The sequence below is a fragment of the Schistocerca piceifrons genome, chromosome 7 (genome assembly GCF_021461385.2).
Source record: "Schistocerca piceifrons isolate TAMUIC-IGC-003096 chromosome 7, iqSchPice1.1, whole genome shotgun sequence".
Taxonomy (NCBI): domain Eukaryota; kingdom Metazoa; phylum Arthropoda; class Insecta; order Orthoptera; family Acrididae; genus Schistocerca; species Schistocerca piceifrons.
The window spans coordinates 555,200,550-555,216,294 of record NC_060144.1 but is presented as its reverse complement, the minus strand read 5'-3'; the positions used below and the strand labels follow the sequence as shown (position 1 = coordinate 555,216,294).

At 42.8% G+C, this 15,745-nt stretch overlaps 1 protein-coding gene across 1 annotated transcript; it reads left to right on the top strand.

The window, feature by feature from the left end:
• The first annotated feature begins 283 nt into the window (after positions 1 to 283).
• On the top strand, positions 284 to 15,516 carry LOC124805104 (prostaglandin reductase 1-like). Its single transcript, XM_047265548.1, has 3 exons — positions 284 to 497; positions 6,419 to 6,769; positions 14,848 to 15,516. The coding sequence occupies exons 1-3, from the start codon at positions 297 to 299 to the stop codon at positions 15,298 to 15,300; spliced, it is 1,005 nt and encodes a 334-aa protein (XP_047121504.1). The 5' UTR covers positions 284 to 296; the 3' UTR covers positions 15,301 to 15,516.
• Positions 15,517 to 15,745: the final 229 nt, after the last annotated feature.

The following is a 15,745-nucleotide window of genomic DNA, read 5'->3' as shown; positions in this document are numbered from 1 at the left end:
GGTGAATAGTTAATTAGAAAACAAATCGGAGGCCTTAGAACTTGAATGCACCTCGTACATTTGTAGAGAGAACTAGCTATTAATTTACACAACAAACGGATGTTAAATTGCAAGACAGTGGTGGAATTTGCATCTCATCGCCTCTCAGACCCACAGTGATTCAGCACAGTGAGTCTGACGACCTTCCATCTGGGACCCAATACAGATAGCGATAACAACGCGCCACGGCCTCGCGGCGCGGCCGCGTTATATAAGCGGCGTGCAGCGACAGCGCTTGCAGTAGGACACCGGCAGCCATGGTGAAGGCGCGCAAGATCGTGATCGCCCGCGTGTTCCAGGGAGAGCCGCGGCTCCAAGACTTCCGCATCGAGGAGGAGGACCTGCCGGCCCTCCGCGATGGCCAGATACTCGCCGAGGCAGTCTACATCAGCGTCGATCCCTACCAGAGGGCGTACAAGAACATGCACCAAGTCGGCGCCACCATGATCGGCTCGCAGGTGAAGTTTCTTTCATATGCCTCCGTTGCTAACCACTTCTAATTAACTCGCACTAATTACTGTCCTGACAGAAGAACACCATTGCGAATGACAAAATTATTACAGGTACGCCATATTGAAGGACACAAGTCCCCACACACACGCTCACAAATAACATCACTGACTTTCCATTGGCACCCCCAGTTTCTGTTCACCACTGATGCAAAAATAAAACAAAAACAATTTGCTGTGCTGAAGTCAATGAATCAATTTGCTTTTGGGTAATGACAGATGATAAAACTTTGCAAAAAATGTCGTACATGAACGAGTTCAATTTTTTGAAAGATAAAAGCCTTTTCAGGCGTTTTGACAGACACTCGTATTTCACTTTTATCTTTTTTTTTTATTACTTGATTTAAGTTTGGAAATTTGTGGTAAGTTCCTATGCGACCAAATTGCTGAGGCCATCGGTCCCTAGGCTTACAAACTACTTAATCTAACTTAAACTAACCTACGCTAAGGACAAACACAAACACCCATGCCCGAGGAAGAACTCGAACCTTCGACGGGGGCAGCGGCGCGAACCGTGGCAGATTTAAGTTGCTTACAGGCGATGATGAATGAGAATAATATTATCACATGCTTATTTCTAATATGTAACAAAGCTGAAGTAATCAGATCGACACTGAAACTGCTTTGTGAGTTGGTATTAATCTCAAATGATAACATTATGAATAATTAGTTTGTTGGTGTACGCCTTTTTTTATTTACTTGATCATAAAATGATAGACATAAATCTATCGTTAACTGAATGCGATTTTTGCCGTGGTCCTTTAGTTACGATCAATTTTATCTTCTCCTTCTTCTGTCCTTCAAGGCTGAGTCGTTTGTGCCTCTTCCGGCTTCACCTTTTACTGACACCTCTTTCTGGGCCATCGTACGTCCCTTCTTCCTCTGGGCTGGTACAGCGTGGCCACTCATTCTTTGTTGGTGATGTTAGCATACAGTTTTATTTTGTTCAGTCTTTTCATTAGTGTTATAAATATTTAGTTCGTTCCTAACAAATTCATTTCTTATGCGGTCTTCACTGGGAACAACTCTCACTTCCCTAAAAAATCTCATTTCTGCTGCTTGTGGTTTGCTTTTATCTCGTTTTTAAGGATCCATGACTCTCTTCCCTACAACAGTACACGATCAATTCATATGTCGTTAAGTAAACCATCAGTCTCACTGTATAAGAAAGTTGCCATTACTGTTTTACTGTAAAAGTCATCTTGTTGTGAACTGCTACTTATCACACACATTAATTCGACATTTACACATGTTTATGGTCTATAAGAAATATCAAAATTCCGTGTGTTTAGAAAAATAGGAAAAGTCTGACTTGTATTTACGTTATTCTTAATATCGTTGACAACTGGCAAGTGTGTTATACGACCGTAAGTCAACAGTTACTTTATGTAATACCAATCGCTGTGACTAACTGACACTAGTTCAATCACTCCTTGTCCATCGACATATTTCATAAGCTTTATGTAACAAGAAAAATTTAATTTCTCTGAACCGACATCTTGCATTTTCCTAGAAGACGTGTTGTCAACAGAATCATATCACTCTTTTGAATACATAGCAGTTGATAAGAGTACAGCAGCCTTTCGGTTCAAGGTTTAGTTTCTTCTAACTTACACTACAGCTTTCAGCCGCTTGTGCAAACGCAGAAGAGTATTAATTGATGTGATATCTACGTATAAAAAGCATTGTTAGATCACTAATTCACCTGAAGACGAATGGAACGACAGGTATCAATGACCTGGGGGGTGGGGGGGATATTTTTGGGTTCTGGAGAAATGTAGGATCATACGAGAAAATTTATCTGGGCAGATAGATTCAAAAACGGCAAAACAATATTTATAGCATTTGTATATTTAGAAAAAAACAATGACATTGTTGACTGGGATACACTCTTTGGAATTAAAAAGTTATCGAAAATAAAACACGGGGAGGAAAATGTATTTAGATTGCACAGTAACCAGACTGCAGCTGCCAAGAAGAATACGAAAAGGAAATCAGTAACTGCCTCTCCATCATATTATTCAGTTAGTACACTGAACAAGCAATGAAGGAAACTCAGGAGAAATTTGGAAAGGAAATTAAAGTTGAAGCAGAACAAATAAAAAACGCTTCAGTTCTCTGACAGCATTGCAGTTCTACCAAACAGTGCAAAAACTTGGAAGGTTATTTGAACAAATGGGTAGTGTCTTCAAAATAAGTTGTAAGATGAATATTAATAATAGCAAAGCAAAGGTAACGAAGTGTAGTGGAATTAAATCAGGCGATGATGAGGGAATTAGATTATGAAACAAGATACTAGAAGTAATAGATGACTTTTACTATTTGGACAGCAAAATAACTTACGATGGCAGAAGTAACGAGAATATAAAATGCATACTAGCAGTAGCAATGAAATCTTTTCTAAAAATAAGAAATAGGGAGTGGAAACAGTTGTCGGGTGTGAGGTCGAATGTCGTTGTGAATTTCGACAATATTTCATCAAACGCAACCGAATGACACCTTCAGGTGCGACTAATACATTGCTGAGTAATGAATGTTATGACTGTCATAACTCAGCAGTGAGTTCGACGCACCTGCAGATGTCAATCAGCTGCGTCAATGAAACATTATGGGTATTTCACCACGACAATCGACCTCTCTTCCGATAACCTTACCTAGTAATCCGTCGGGTAAGCCTCAAGCAACGCAAGAAAAAGGGTGATATCGAGTACAAATTTAAAAGTCTGAATGTTTAGACGATAGTATTTGCTGGATTATAGTAGCCTTATCTGTAATCGATTCGTGTAGAATAAACAGAGTAGACATGAACAGAATAGAAGCTTTTATGTCCGATGTTACGGAGAATGCTTAACATTAGATGAGTAGACTGGATAACTGATGAAGAGAAACTGAATCGTGTTGAGCAGAAAAAAGTGCATGAGCACAACTTAACTGTAAGATTGGATCATGAGGCATCAAGCAATAGTCAGTTTGGTAATTCGGAGAAGTGTGGGGCTACAAATAGTAGAGGGCGGCCAGTGTTCGGCTATGGAGTTTCATACGGACAAAGCTTGCATTAGGTATGCAGAGATGATGAGACTTAATCAGAAGGTCTAGCAGATACAGACGCATCAAATCAGTCTTTGGAATGAAGACCACGAAACAGCATATCATTAAATATTACCGTGTTGGCAGACTATGTTTTACCATACACTGCAGTGTGACGTTAATATTACGAATGTAAATCGGTGGAAAGTACTGTGTGATAACTATTGAACTGTATGAAATTAAATCGTCATTACTTCTGAACGGTTTGCGTTAGCACGTTCAAACTGTACGGTTGGCCGCAGGGCACGGTGGGAATTAGTACTCAGATGCATGGTTTGGTTTAGCGAAGAAACCCACTTTCATTTGGATGGGTTCGTCAATAAGGAAAATTGGCGCATTTGGGGAACTGAGAATCCACAATGCGCGATCGAGAAGTCTCTTCACCCTCAACAGGTGACTGTGTGGCGTGCAATGTCCAGCCATGGAATAATCGGTGCGATATTCCTTGATGGCAAGGTGGCTACCGAACAGTACGTGAAGGCTTTGGAGATGATTTCGTCCCCATTACCCAAAGTGACCCTGATTTAGACAAGATGTGGGTCATGCAAGACAGAGCTCGATCCCATCGAAGAAGGAGAGTGTTTGACGTCCTCGAGGAGCAGTTTGGGGACCGCATTCTGGCTTTGGGATGTCAAGGGGCCACTGGCATGAGCCTCGATTGGCCGCCATATTCTCCGGATCTGAATACATGCGATTCCTTTTTGTGGGGCTATATTAAAGACAAGGTGTATAGCAATAACCCCAAAACTATTGCTGAGCTGAAAACAGCTATTCCAGAGGCCATCGACAAGATCAATGTTCCGACACTTCAGCAGGTCATGCAGAATTTCGCTATTCGTCTGTGCCACATCAACGCCAATGAAGGCAGTCTTATCGAACATGTCATAACCTATATCCGAATATATGTAGTAACGTTTAAATGTTGAATAAGGTGTGTGCACGCTGTAGTTTGTAACTAAATTACGTTTTTTCATATAGTTCAATACTTCTCACGCTGTAATTCCTTTCTGTTATGCAGTCTGCAGTAGATCTTTCTCGAGCGCTTTGTAGAGAACTTGGGTGGCAAGAAATCAACAAGTGATTGAGAACTCTGAAGAAACTTTCAAACGCCAAGATCGCTAGTAAAGCTGATACAATGTCCGAAACATATCAAATGATCAATAAGTCACGCCTAAGACAGTAACAAATTATCAGTATTTGGCTGTGATTTCAGTTACATTCAGACTGCATGCCACCTGTTTGATAGCATCCACACTATCATGAAACTCACAGGTTATTATATAAGTCACAAGTAACAACTAAAAGCAAGGTTATTCTACTAAAAGAGGCATTATAACTTTCAACGTCATACGCCATCTGTTGACCGACGTTCGTACTTCGTTCTGAGAGTTTTGTGTCTCAGGCTATCGATGTATAAACTGTCTATGGTCGAAGAAGTGGTCCACGTATTCTAAACACAAACTCGAACTGTAGTGCATGGCAAATTGTGTTATTCTCAACATCCACCATTAATATATTCACACTTGTTTCAATACTAAAAAATTTAAAGCCTGAGGAAGAATACATTTAATCCATACTTACTATAGTCTGTTTCGTTGGGGCAAAATTTTCTCTGTGCACAGTCGTGTCCAGTTCTCAAGTAACTTTTGTTTATCGTGTAGTAAAAGTTATGTAGTAGTCCTGTCCATTATCTGAGAAACGTTTTCTGACTTTACCTTGCAGTTTTAGATTTTTTGATGAAAAGTGCGATAAACGTAGCAAATTGGGTGAACGTAAACATCAGGCTACACTGTAGGTCAATCTCTTACCACAACTTTTATTTGCCATTTTCATTCGTTAGCTCCGCCAATTCACAAGCAAACTATCGCCTTCCATCCTAATCCAAACATCGGGCTACGCTAGAGATCAGTCTGTCTCAGTCTGTCATTACAACCAAGATTTTGTGGAGTTCTAATATCACACTCTAGCCTGTCAGCAACAACTGAGGATGAATGGTTCTAAATACGAGCATTATCAATATCATATCACCTAACATTTTGTCTCGTCGGTTATCGAAAACGCTAACGTTAGGTCTAAACAAGTAATCGCCTTTACAAGCGAGAACATATGGCTTCCGTCACGTTGTTACAATCCACCTGGCTAGGTATACCAGTTAGCAACGCACTTGTCAGTGACTGTTAGTCCTTACACGTTACTAATCACAATGTAATAGGTGAGACGATAATAGCAGGAATATTTTAATGTTGGTGGATTGTGGTGGGATGTGTTTTGGTCTTCAGTCCTGAGACTGGTTTGATGCAGCTCACCATGCTACTCTATCGTGTGCAAGCTTCTTCGTCTCCCAGTACCTACTGCAACCTACATCCTCCTGAATCTGCTTAGTGTATTCATCTCTTGGTGTCACTCTACGATATTTACCCTCCACGCTACCCTCCAATACTAAATTGGTGATCCCTTGATGCCTCAGATCATGTCCTGCCAACCGATCCCTTCTTCTAGTCAAGTTGTGTCACAAACTCATCTTCTCCCCAATTCTATTCAATACCTCCTCATTAGTTATGTGATCTACCCATCTAATCTTCAGCATTCTTCTGTAGCACCACATTTCGAAATCTTCTATTCTCTTCTTGTCTAAACTATTTATCGTCTACTCCACGTTTCACTTCCATTGTGGAGGGATACAGGTTGTGAATTCGCAAAACCGTAACAAAACACTACTAAAAATACCAGTTATTGCAATTAACAGAAATCACAAAGAGAAGTGTGCTAATCTCTGCCCACAGGTGGCCCGCATCGTGGAGAGCCGTGCGGCGGGCTTCCCAGTGGGGCGGTACGTGGTCGGCTACTGGGGGTGGCGCGACCGCACCGTGGCCGACGTGGGGCCGGATGCTCCCTACTTCATGTCGCCGGTCATGCTGGTGCCAGACCTGGGGGAGCTGCCCCTCTCCCTCTCTCTGGGGGTGCTGGGCATGCCCGGAATCACGGCCTACTTTGGACTGCTGGAGATCTGCGAGCCCAAACCGGGAGAGGTCGCCGTAGTCAGTGGGGCAGCAGGTGCTGTGGGGTCCATAGTTGGGCAGATAGCGCGCCTCAAGGGGTGCAAAGTAATTGGCTTCGCAGGATCAGATGCTAAGGTAAGACACCGCTTCTATTTGCGATTCCTGCACCTATGACACTGTGGTGTGCGTACTGTAAGACCTTCAGTACACACACCATCAGATTATTTGACATGTCGCTCTAACGAAATAGTTGAGTGTCAGCAATATGTCTCGTGGTCTTATCGTGGCGTGTTTATCTTCTGCCGTTAGGTCGGACGATAGAAATGCCACTTGCACGCTTAGAGTAGCAGATTTACGGTGACCAACCTAAAACAGAACTTGATTAATTTTCACACACATTTATTAAAATAATAACAAACATAAAAATTACTTAACTCGGTTCTGGATGCTAGTTACAATTGACAATCTGAAGTTCCTTTGGTATTGGTACGTTAGTCTTATTCTCACATATATCTCTGATACTTGACAAAAGTGTGTATACATTTATCTTCATGGCTATGTACAGGAATATGGTAATCTTATTAGGCGCAGACTGAAACTTGACTATAGACTGGTACAGACAAATGTAGACTGGTACAGACTAATGCAGACTGGTACAGATTGGTGCAAACAAATGCAGACTGACTAATCAGAGGTCTGTACACTCGTTATAATACCACGCGCATTCGTGTATCACTGCGCGAGTGTGATCTGCGAGGAGAAAAAGTTCTACTTTAGCAGCAATCTCATTGGCTGCGTTACATATTAATACACGGATCTGCGGAAGCAGAATTTGGTCCGTCTCTATGGCAGCGCCATCTCGTAGTGCGGAGATGGACGAGCGCTGTGCCTGCGCTGTTGTGCTTAGCGGGGCGCGCTCTAGTGGGAAAGTTGTGTATGCGCTGACTACGTGGAACTATGTACACAACAGACGCAGGTGAGGTCAGTGCAGCATAATCTCATCAGATCAGTGACACTTGTTCGTAAGTACTGCTGAGTTTTCCTCAAAATCCTTACATTCTTCAGACATAGGAAGGCTGCCCAGAAAGTAATGCATCCCATTTTTATCTCAGCTGAAAACAATGCTACGAATGGGAAACTTTACGTATGTATTATTTGAAGTCTCCTGAGTGAGCGCGCCAAGTATCTGTCACTTCCGACAGATAGCGTAGCAGCAGGACAGTTTCAAAGTGGCGTCTGAGGGTGACACACGTTACAAGCAACGTGCCGCCATTGAATTTCTCACTGTAGAGGAGAAACAGTGGGGAATACTCACAAACATTTGTGCAAAGTCTATGCAGCATCTGCTGTCGACAGGGGTACAGTTAGTAGCTGGGCACGGAGGGTGAGGTCATCAGAAGGTGGTTCGGTGGAGCTCGACGATTTGCAGCGGTCGGGGAGACCATCCACGGCTGTCACACCTGACATGTTGCAGCGAGCTGATGTTGTCATTCACGAGGACAAATGGACAAATGGTTCAAATGGCTCTGAGCACTATGGGACTCAACATCTGAGGTCATCAGTCCCCTAGAACCTAGAACTACTTAAACCTAACTAACCTAAGGACACCACACACATCCATGCCCGAGGCAGGATTCGAACCTGCGACCGTAGCAGTCGTGCGGTTCCAGACTGAAGCGCCTAGAACCGCTCGGCCACACCGGCCGGCTTCACGAGGACAGACGCATTACGACTCGGTAGTTGGCGCTGCATCTGTCAATCAGCAAAGGAAGTGTGGATGCAATTATCCGCATTTTCGGATATTCAAAAGCGTGTGCAAGATGGGTCATGCGGTGTCTAACGGTGGATCACAAATCGCACAGAAAAAACGTTTTGTCTTGATTTGCTGCAACGTTTTGAAACTGAGGGGGAGGCCTTCTTGTCCCAGATTGTGACAGGTGATGAAACCTGGGTTCACCATCTTGAGCCCAAAACAAAGCGACAGTCGATGGAATGGCGCCGTTCTCTTTCCCCGCAGAAGAAAAAATTCGAAGCACCTGCTTCCGCCAGTAAGATCATAATCATCGTGTTCTGGGGCTGTTAAGGTGTGATTCTCATTGATATGATACCAAGAGGCGGTACCATTAATTCAGGAGCATATGTCAACACATTAACAAAACTGAAGACGCGCTTCCGGCGACTTAGGCGCCACAACAATCCAGCAAATGTTTTGCTGCAACACGATAACGCTCGGCCCCACACAAGTATGAGGACTGCTGAACGCATCGCAGAACAGGGTTGGACAGTGATACTCCATCAACCCTACAGCCCTGACCTACCCCCTCGGGCTTAACACTTGTTTGGGCCAATAAAAGATGCCATTCGTGGAAGACACTTTGAGGACAATGAGGAGGTGATTCACACAGGGAAGCACTGGCTCCGTCACCAGGACAAGGACTGGTACCGACAGGACGTTTTGCGCTGGAGGAAGACCATAGAACGGGATGGAGATTACGTGAAAAAATAGGGTATGTAGATAAAACACCATTCTTTCGTGCGTGTAATTCTCATTATGTCCAAAAAAAATTATTGAAGAAAAAAAATGCGGTGCATTAATGTCTGGCAACCCTCGTACAAAGTGTAAATAAAGACATGTGCATTACCTGGTCAAACGTATTCGGACACCTCTATGTAATGGGAAATTGACGACTAAATGTCGCTAGAGGCAGACGTGCCAGTATAAAAGGAAGTGGGGAGGGAAGCAGCGACAGCAGGATTTATCAGTCGGGAGAGCTCTGTTACTTCGAATTTGAAGTCGAAAAGCGATGGAACAGCCACAGTAAGCCGAGACCAGGCAGGGCTCACACACTGAGAGACAGGTACCATCGAATATTGCGGAATGTGGTTATAAAAATCGGGTGAAATCAGCGATAGATTTCACTCGTCAGTTCCAAAGTGCTACCAGCAGTACGGCCAGCACATTGGTTGTGCACAGGTAGTTAACAAACATGGGGTACAGTCATCGAGCAGCTGCTTATAGGCCACACGTTTCTGCAGTCAGTACAAAGCGACGCTTGGAGAGCTGTAAACAACAACATCACTGGATAGTGGATGAAACTGATGATTTGGAGTAATGAATCACACTATACCTTGTGACAATTCCGTGGGAAGTTTCCGGTTTGCTGGATGCCTGGAGAACGTTCCTGTGATCAGCTATTACCAACAGTAAAATGCGGAGGAAGTGATTTTATGCTACTGGGGTGTTTGTCATGGTTATGGAGTGGTCCCCTTACTGGGTTTAAGAAAACACTAAATGCGGAAGGATACGAACACATTCTGCAATATTGCATACTGTGTACAGTAGAGGTACAGTTTGGAGACGATGAATGTTGTATCAGCGTGACACTACACTCTGCCACAAAGCAGCGTCTGTGAGCCCATGGTTTGTGTACAATAACGTTCTTAAAATTGACTAGCCTACCCAGAGCCCCTATCTGAGATTAGTGAATCACCGTTAGGACGTCGACTTCGTACCAGATCCCACTGTCCAACTTCACTATCTTCTTTCGTTACTAGGAGGACTTCTCGCAAAAACTGGGGCCTAAGCCCCAGGGGTATGCACTGGATATACAACACAGTGGTTAGACCTAGGATTTCCTATGGGGCCATAGTGTGGTGAAAGAAGGTAGAACAGCGGGTTGCTGCTAAAGAGCTTGCTAAGGTGCAGAGATTGACCTGCTTAGCCATGTTGTTGTTGTGGTCTATGTTATTTGTTAAGAAGAAAATACTCATGTATATGAGCCATGTTGTTGTTGTTGTGGTCTTCAGTCCTGAGACTAGTTTTATGCAGCTCTCCATGCTACTCTATCCTGTGCAAGCTTCTTCATCTCCCAGTACCTACTGCAGCCTACATCCTTCTGAATCTGCTTAGTATATTCATCTCTTGGTCTCCCTCTACGATTTTTACCCTCCACGCTACCCTCAAATACTAAATTGGTGATCCCTCGATGCCTCAGAACATGTCCTACCAACCGATCCCATCTTCTAGTCAAGTTGTGCCACAAACTCCTCTTCTTCCCAATTCTATTCAATACCTCCTCATTAGTTATGTGATCTACCCATCTAATCTTCATCATTCTTCTGTAGCACCACATTTCGAAAGCTTCTATTCTCATCTTGTCCAACCTATTTATCGTCCATGTTTCACTTCCATACATGGCTACACTCCATACAAATACTTTCAGAAACAACTTCCTGACATTTAAATCTATACTCGATGTTAACAAATTTCTCTTCTTTAGAAACGCTTTCCTTGCCATTGCCAGTCTACATTTTATATCCTCTCTACTTCGACCATCATCAGTTACTTTGCTCCCCAAATAGAAAAACTCCTTTACTACTTTAAGTGTCTCATTTCCTAAACTAATTCCCTCAGCATCGCCCGACATAATTCGACTACATTCCATTATCCTCGTTTTCTTTTGTTGATGTTCATCTTATATTCTCCCTTCAAGACACTGTCCATTCCGTTCAACTGCTCTTCCAAGTCCTTTGCTGTCTCTGACAAAATTACAATGTCATCGGCGAACCTTAAAGTTTTTATTTCTTCTCCATGGATTTTAATACCTACTCCGATTTTTTCTTTTGTTTCCTTTACTGCTTGCTCAATATACAAATTGAATAACATCGGGGAGAGGCCATAACGGGCGGAATTAGCAGCACACCAACCGCTGGAATGGAAGCCATGCTGGATATACCTCCACTTCACCTTTGGGTTAAGATGGAGGCAGCAGCTGGGGCATACAGACTTAAAACTGGACAAAACTGGGTCTCATTCAGATATCCAGAATCACACACTAACGTAGTGAGTGAGATAAATATAGGTATGGCCAGGGAAATGCCCGCCGACTATATAATAACTCCGAACTGCTTCGACAAGCCTTACAACATAATAATTGGAAGTAGGGAGCAGTGGAAGAAAACAGTTCGACACCATACGAGGGACATTGTTTGGTTCACCGATGGGTCGAAAACAGATCAAGGCGTCGGGGCAGGGTTGTAAGGGGTTCTACCAAGACTGGAGAGCAGCATCTCCCTAGGGAAGCTGGCCTCTGTATTCCAAGCCGAAATTACTGCAATTAGGGCATGTGAGGAGGAGAATATGAGTAGGTGCTACAATGACCGTAGCATCTACATCTATTCAGACAGCCAGGCAGCCCTGAAATCATTGGCAGCTCCTGCAACAAGATCTAAGATTGTTGCAGATTGCCACAGGGCTCTGGTGGAGCTAGGAGGAAGCAATAGGGTGAGCCTAGTGTGGGTCCCTGGCCACTCAGGGACCTGTGGCAATGAACAAGCCGATAGATTGGGTAGGTAGGGGGCAACAACTCCATTTATTGGACCGGAACCTGTCTTGACAATCATCAAGGCTATGATCAAATTAGAACTACTGAACTGGCTTAGGAAACAGCATGTAGGATATTGGACCATGGTCCATAAACAAAAACATGGTAAGGTAATGATGCCCAAGCCATGTTTTAAAAGAAGCTCTGTAATCCTGGGATTGAACAGGAAAGAGATCAAACTCATTACTGGACTGATGATCGGCCATGGGAACTTCAAAAAACACCTACACACAATGGGTATAATGGAAGAGGACCCTAAATGAAGGATCTGTGATGAGGGTGAAGAAACTGCATCACACCTAATCTTTGAATGCATGGCATTGGAGAGTAAAAGATTCAGAATCTTCGGAACAACTAGACCTGAAGAAATTGTGTCTAACAAAAAACTGGTAGAGGGACTCTTTGCACTATTTAAGGGCACTGGTTGGCTTTAGTAGATATACAGGGAGCGATACCGCACGATGAACCTAGTTTAGGTGCGGGCAGTGGCGGGTTAGACCTAAGCTGTTTTAGCTCTCCTGTTAAAATCAATCAATCAATCTTCTTTCGTTTCGGTTCTTGAGGAAGAATGGGATGGCGTTTCTTCACAAATACACACCTCACTAAAAGTGTCCCTAGGAGGTTTCAAGCTGTCATAAAGGCGAAGGGTGGACACCTCCCATATTAATGTCCATTAATAGGTATCTGGATGCTTTTGATCAGATGTTTAAGGTCGCACCTCCATTCAACGAGATTATGTTGGCTATTTTCAAAAAATTGTATGATGTGTCACTCGTACAAAAGCGTATTGTTTGGTTGGCCGGTATAAATTGAGCTTGAGAGATGAAGTGTCGTATTTGTATTACTATCGGTGAATATACATATGAAAAATAAGAAAAAGAGAATGAAACTGGGCGTGCGTTCACAGCCTCCACTCTTCTCTGGAGACGTCTCAAGGATAGATGTTGATGAGCAGTACTCACGTGTCTTCACTCCGTACTGTACTGATGAACCATAAACCGTTTGCACTCAGTCTCTCAAGCACAACAGCTAATTTTAAAGCTCGAAATCCCATTCTTCACGAATATTCTAACCACGTACTATCTGGTCGAGTCTTGGCGCATTGTCATTGTTTCAAGGCCACAGTGTAACACTGACCCGCTAAGGACAGTAGAAAAAAATGACTAGTTATGTTTCATTAACGATAATTACGTAAGTAAATTCAGAAAAATTACACTCTGTGGTTGTTTCAAAACCCCGACAGACAGTTCATTGTACGTACTCATCGCAGGCTTGACTTATGTCACACTACTCGTACTTCTGCTGTGTCTGTGTGTTCTTGCACTGCAATCGTCTACTGTAAACGGGAGATCTTATGTTTATTACTGCCTTTCTTTGAAATTAAAATATCGACAAAAATATACAAAATAGAAATAAAATACAGAACGGGGAAGCATGCAGCGACGCAATATTTTTTCCACATTAATGATCTGATCTCATCGCCACCTGTACGAAATTTTTGGGGGTAATATAAACATAAGTGGTTAGTTACAAGGATGTACCGGAATCTGTTGTTAGCTATTAAATAGAGCGTCGAGTAACAAATCCAGAAGTTGTCATCGTGAGGTTGAAGCTCTTCTGTCTGTGTTCGTTTACAAACAAATAATAGATGTATACAGAGCTCTCTATAATGGAAGTGTGTTCCCCGCCCTCAAAGAACTATCGGACAACACCGACCTATAAGCTCCCCCTCCCCCCCCCCCTTTCCCTTACACACACATCTTTTTAAAGAAAATACATAGAAATAAATGAAAATAAAATAAATAATTAGATAAAAAAGTAAGTAAATAAATAAAACCCACACCCATTCACACACACACACACACACACACACACACACACACACACACACACACACATACATGCATGCACGCACACAAATCTTCCAAATAGAATTAGTTAATGTTAGGTCGACCATAACATCCCAGGGGTAAAATTTCGAAGTAAATAACTTTTCCACATTAAGATCTATATGGTGGCAAAAGACAAGCCGCGAAAGAAAACAAGTGCAATAAAAAAAACATAAAAACCCAGGAAAACCACTGCATATAAACAATACTTTGTGTTTCAAATTTGTAAATACTGTCTTCAAAACCCAAATTTATATGTTTACAAGTACATAGTAAAGAGCAATTTTTCCTGTTTAATAGAAATAAAATAAAGGCCCACTGATGATTCTCAATATTCAGCGAAACATATGTGGTAAACAGGAGAAAAGGTAAAACTGGGTGTTTGTGAAGGTGGACCCCCTCCAAAAACTAATGTATTCAGAAGTTAATAAAGGAAGAATGTAGTTGAAATAATAAGACACTAAACAACGCAGTTTTACCATTCCAGTAAAAATGAAAGGCAAGGCAAAAATTATTGTATGATAAACATATGCCACCATAATCAGATATCTATTAAAGCTGCAGAGAAGAAGTGCTAATTATGACCTATTTGTAGCAAAAATTGTGTCGTTCATCTGGAATGATATGGGAAAACGAGTGCAAATTCGAATCAGGAGGGCCGGCCGTTGTGGGCGCTACAGTCTGGAACCGCGCGACCGCTACGGTCGCAGGTTCGAATCGTGCCTCGGGCATGGGTGTGTGTAATGTCCTTAGGTTAGTTAGGTTTAAGTAGTTCTAAGTTCTAGGGGACTGATGACCTCAGCAGTTAAGTCCCATAGTGCTCAGAGCCATTTTGAACCGAATCAGGAGGAGTGGATGTCATTATAGTAACTAGCTGTAACTTCTTTCCACAATGTGAAAACGTCTTCTTGTAGCGATATAACTGGCCTCTCTTCCGCAGGTGAAGTGGCTGAAAGAGGAGTTGGGATTCCATCACGCATTTAACTACAAGACGAATGACGTCACAGAGGCGCTGAAGCAGGCGGCACCTGACGGCGTCGACGTGTACTTCGACAACGTGGGCGGCGAGATGAGCAGCGCAATCATCAACAGCATGCGAGAGTACGGTCGCATCTCCGTGTGCGGCGCGATATCTGGATACAACGAGTCTAATCTCCCGAAGGCTACCATCATCCAGCACGCAGCCATATTCAAGCAGCTCCGCATGGAGGGATTCATGTACATCCGATGGCACGACCGCTGGGGAGAGGGCATCGGACAGCTGATGCAGTGGATCAGGGAGGGGAAAATCAAGTACCACGAGACTGTTACCGACGGCTTCCAGAACACTCCCAAAGCCTTTGTTGGCATGCTGCAAGGAGAGAATCTAGGGAAAGCTGTTGTTAAAGTCTGAAGCGTGAGGAATACTACCGTACTGGATTTGGGTGCATAAGCGGGGACAAAGACATTTTGTTACAGTATTTTGTGCAGTGAACTACAAAAGGTAGCTGGATGACTGGGACAGAATATTCTTTCAGAATTTGTTTGTGCTTTCATTTTCCCAACTAGATTTTACGTCATGATACACTTTTTGTAAGCTAAAAAGAAATAAATTTTATAGAAAACCTTTTGTGTGTTGTGTCCATTACTAAACTCCACAGTCAGATTATATGTTCCAGCATGTAGTTGTCGCAAAAACAACATAACTTAAGTGCTGTACACCAGCAACTGTATAAGAGCATGAAACGATAGAAAATATTCATGTAGCTGGTTAATGTTTGTGTTCTTAAGTAATAGAACCCAATATGAAGTCCTTGACAGAGAGTGTTCATCAGAGACAAGGGGATCGTCAGTAGTGC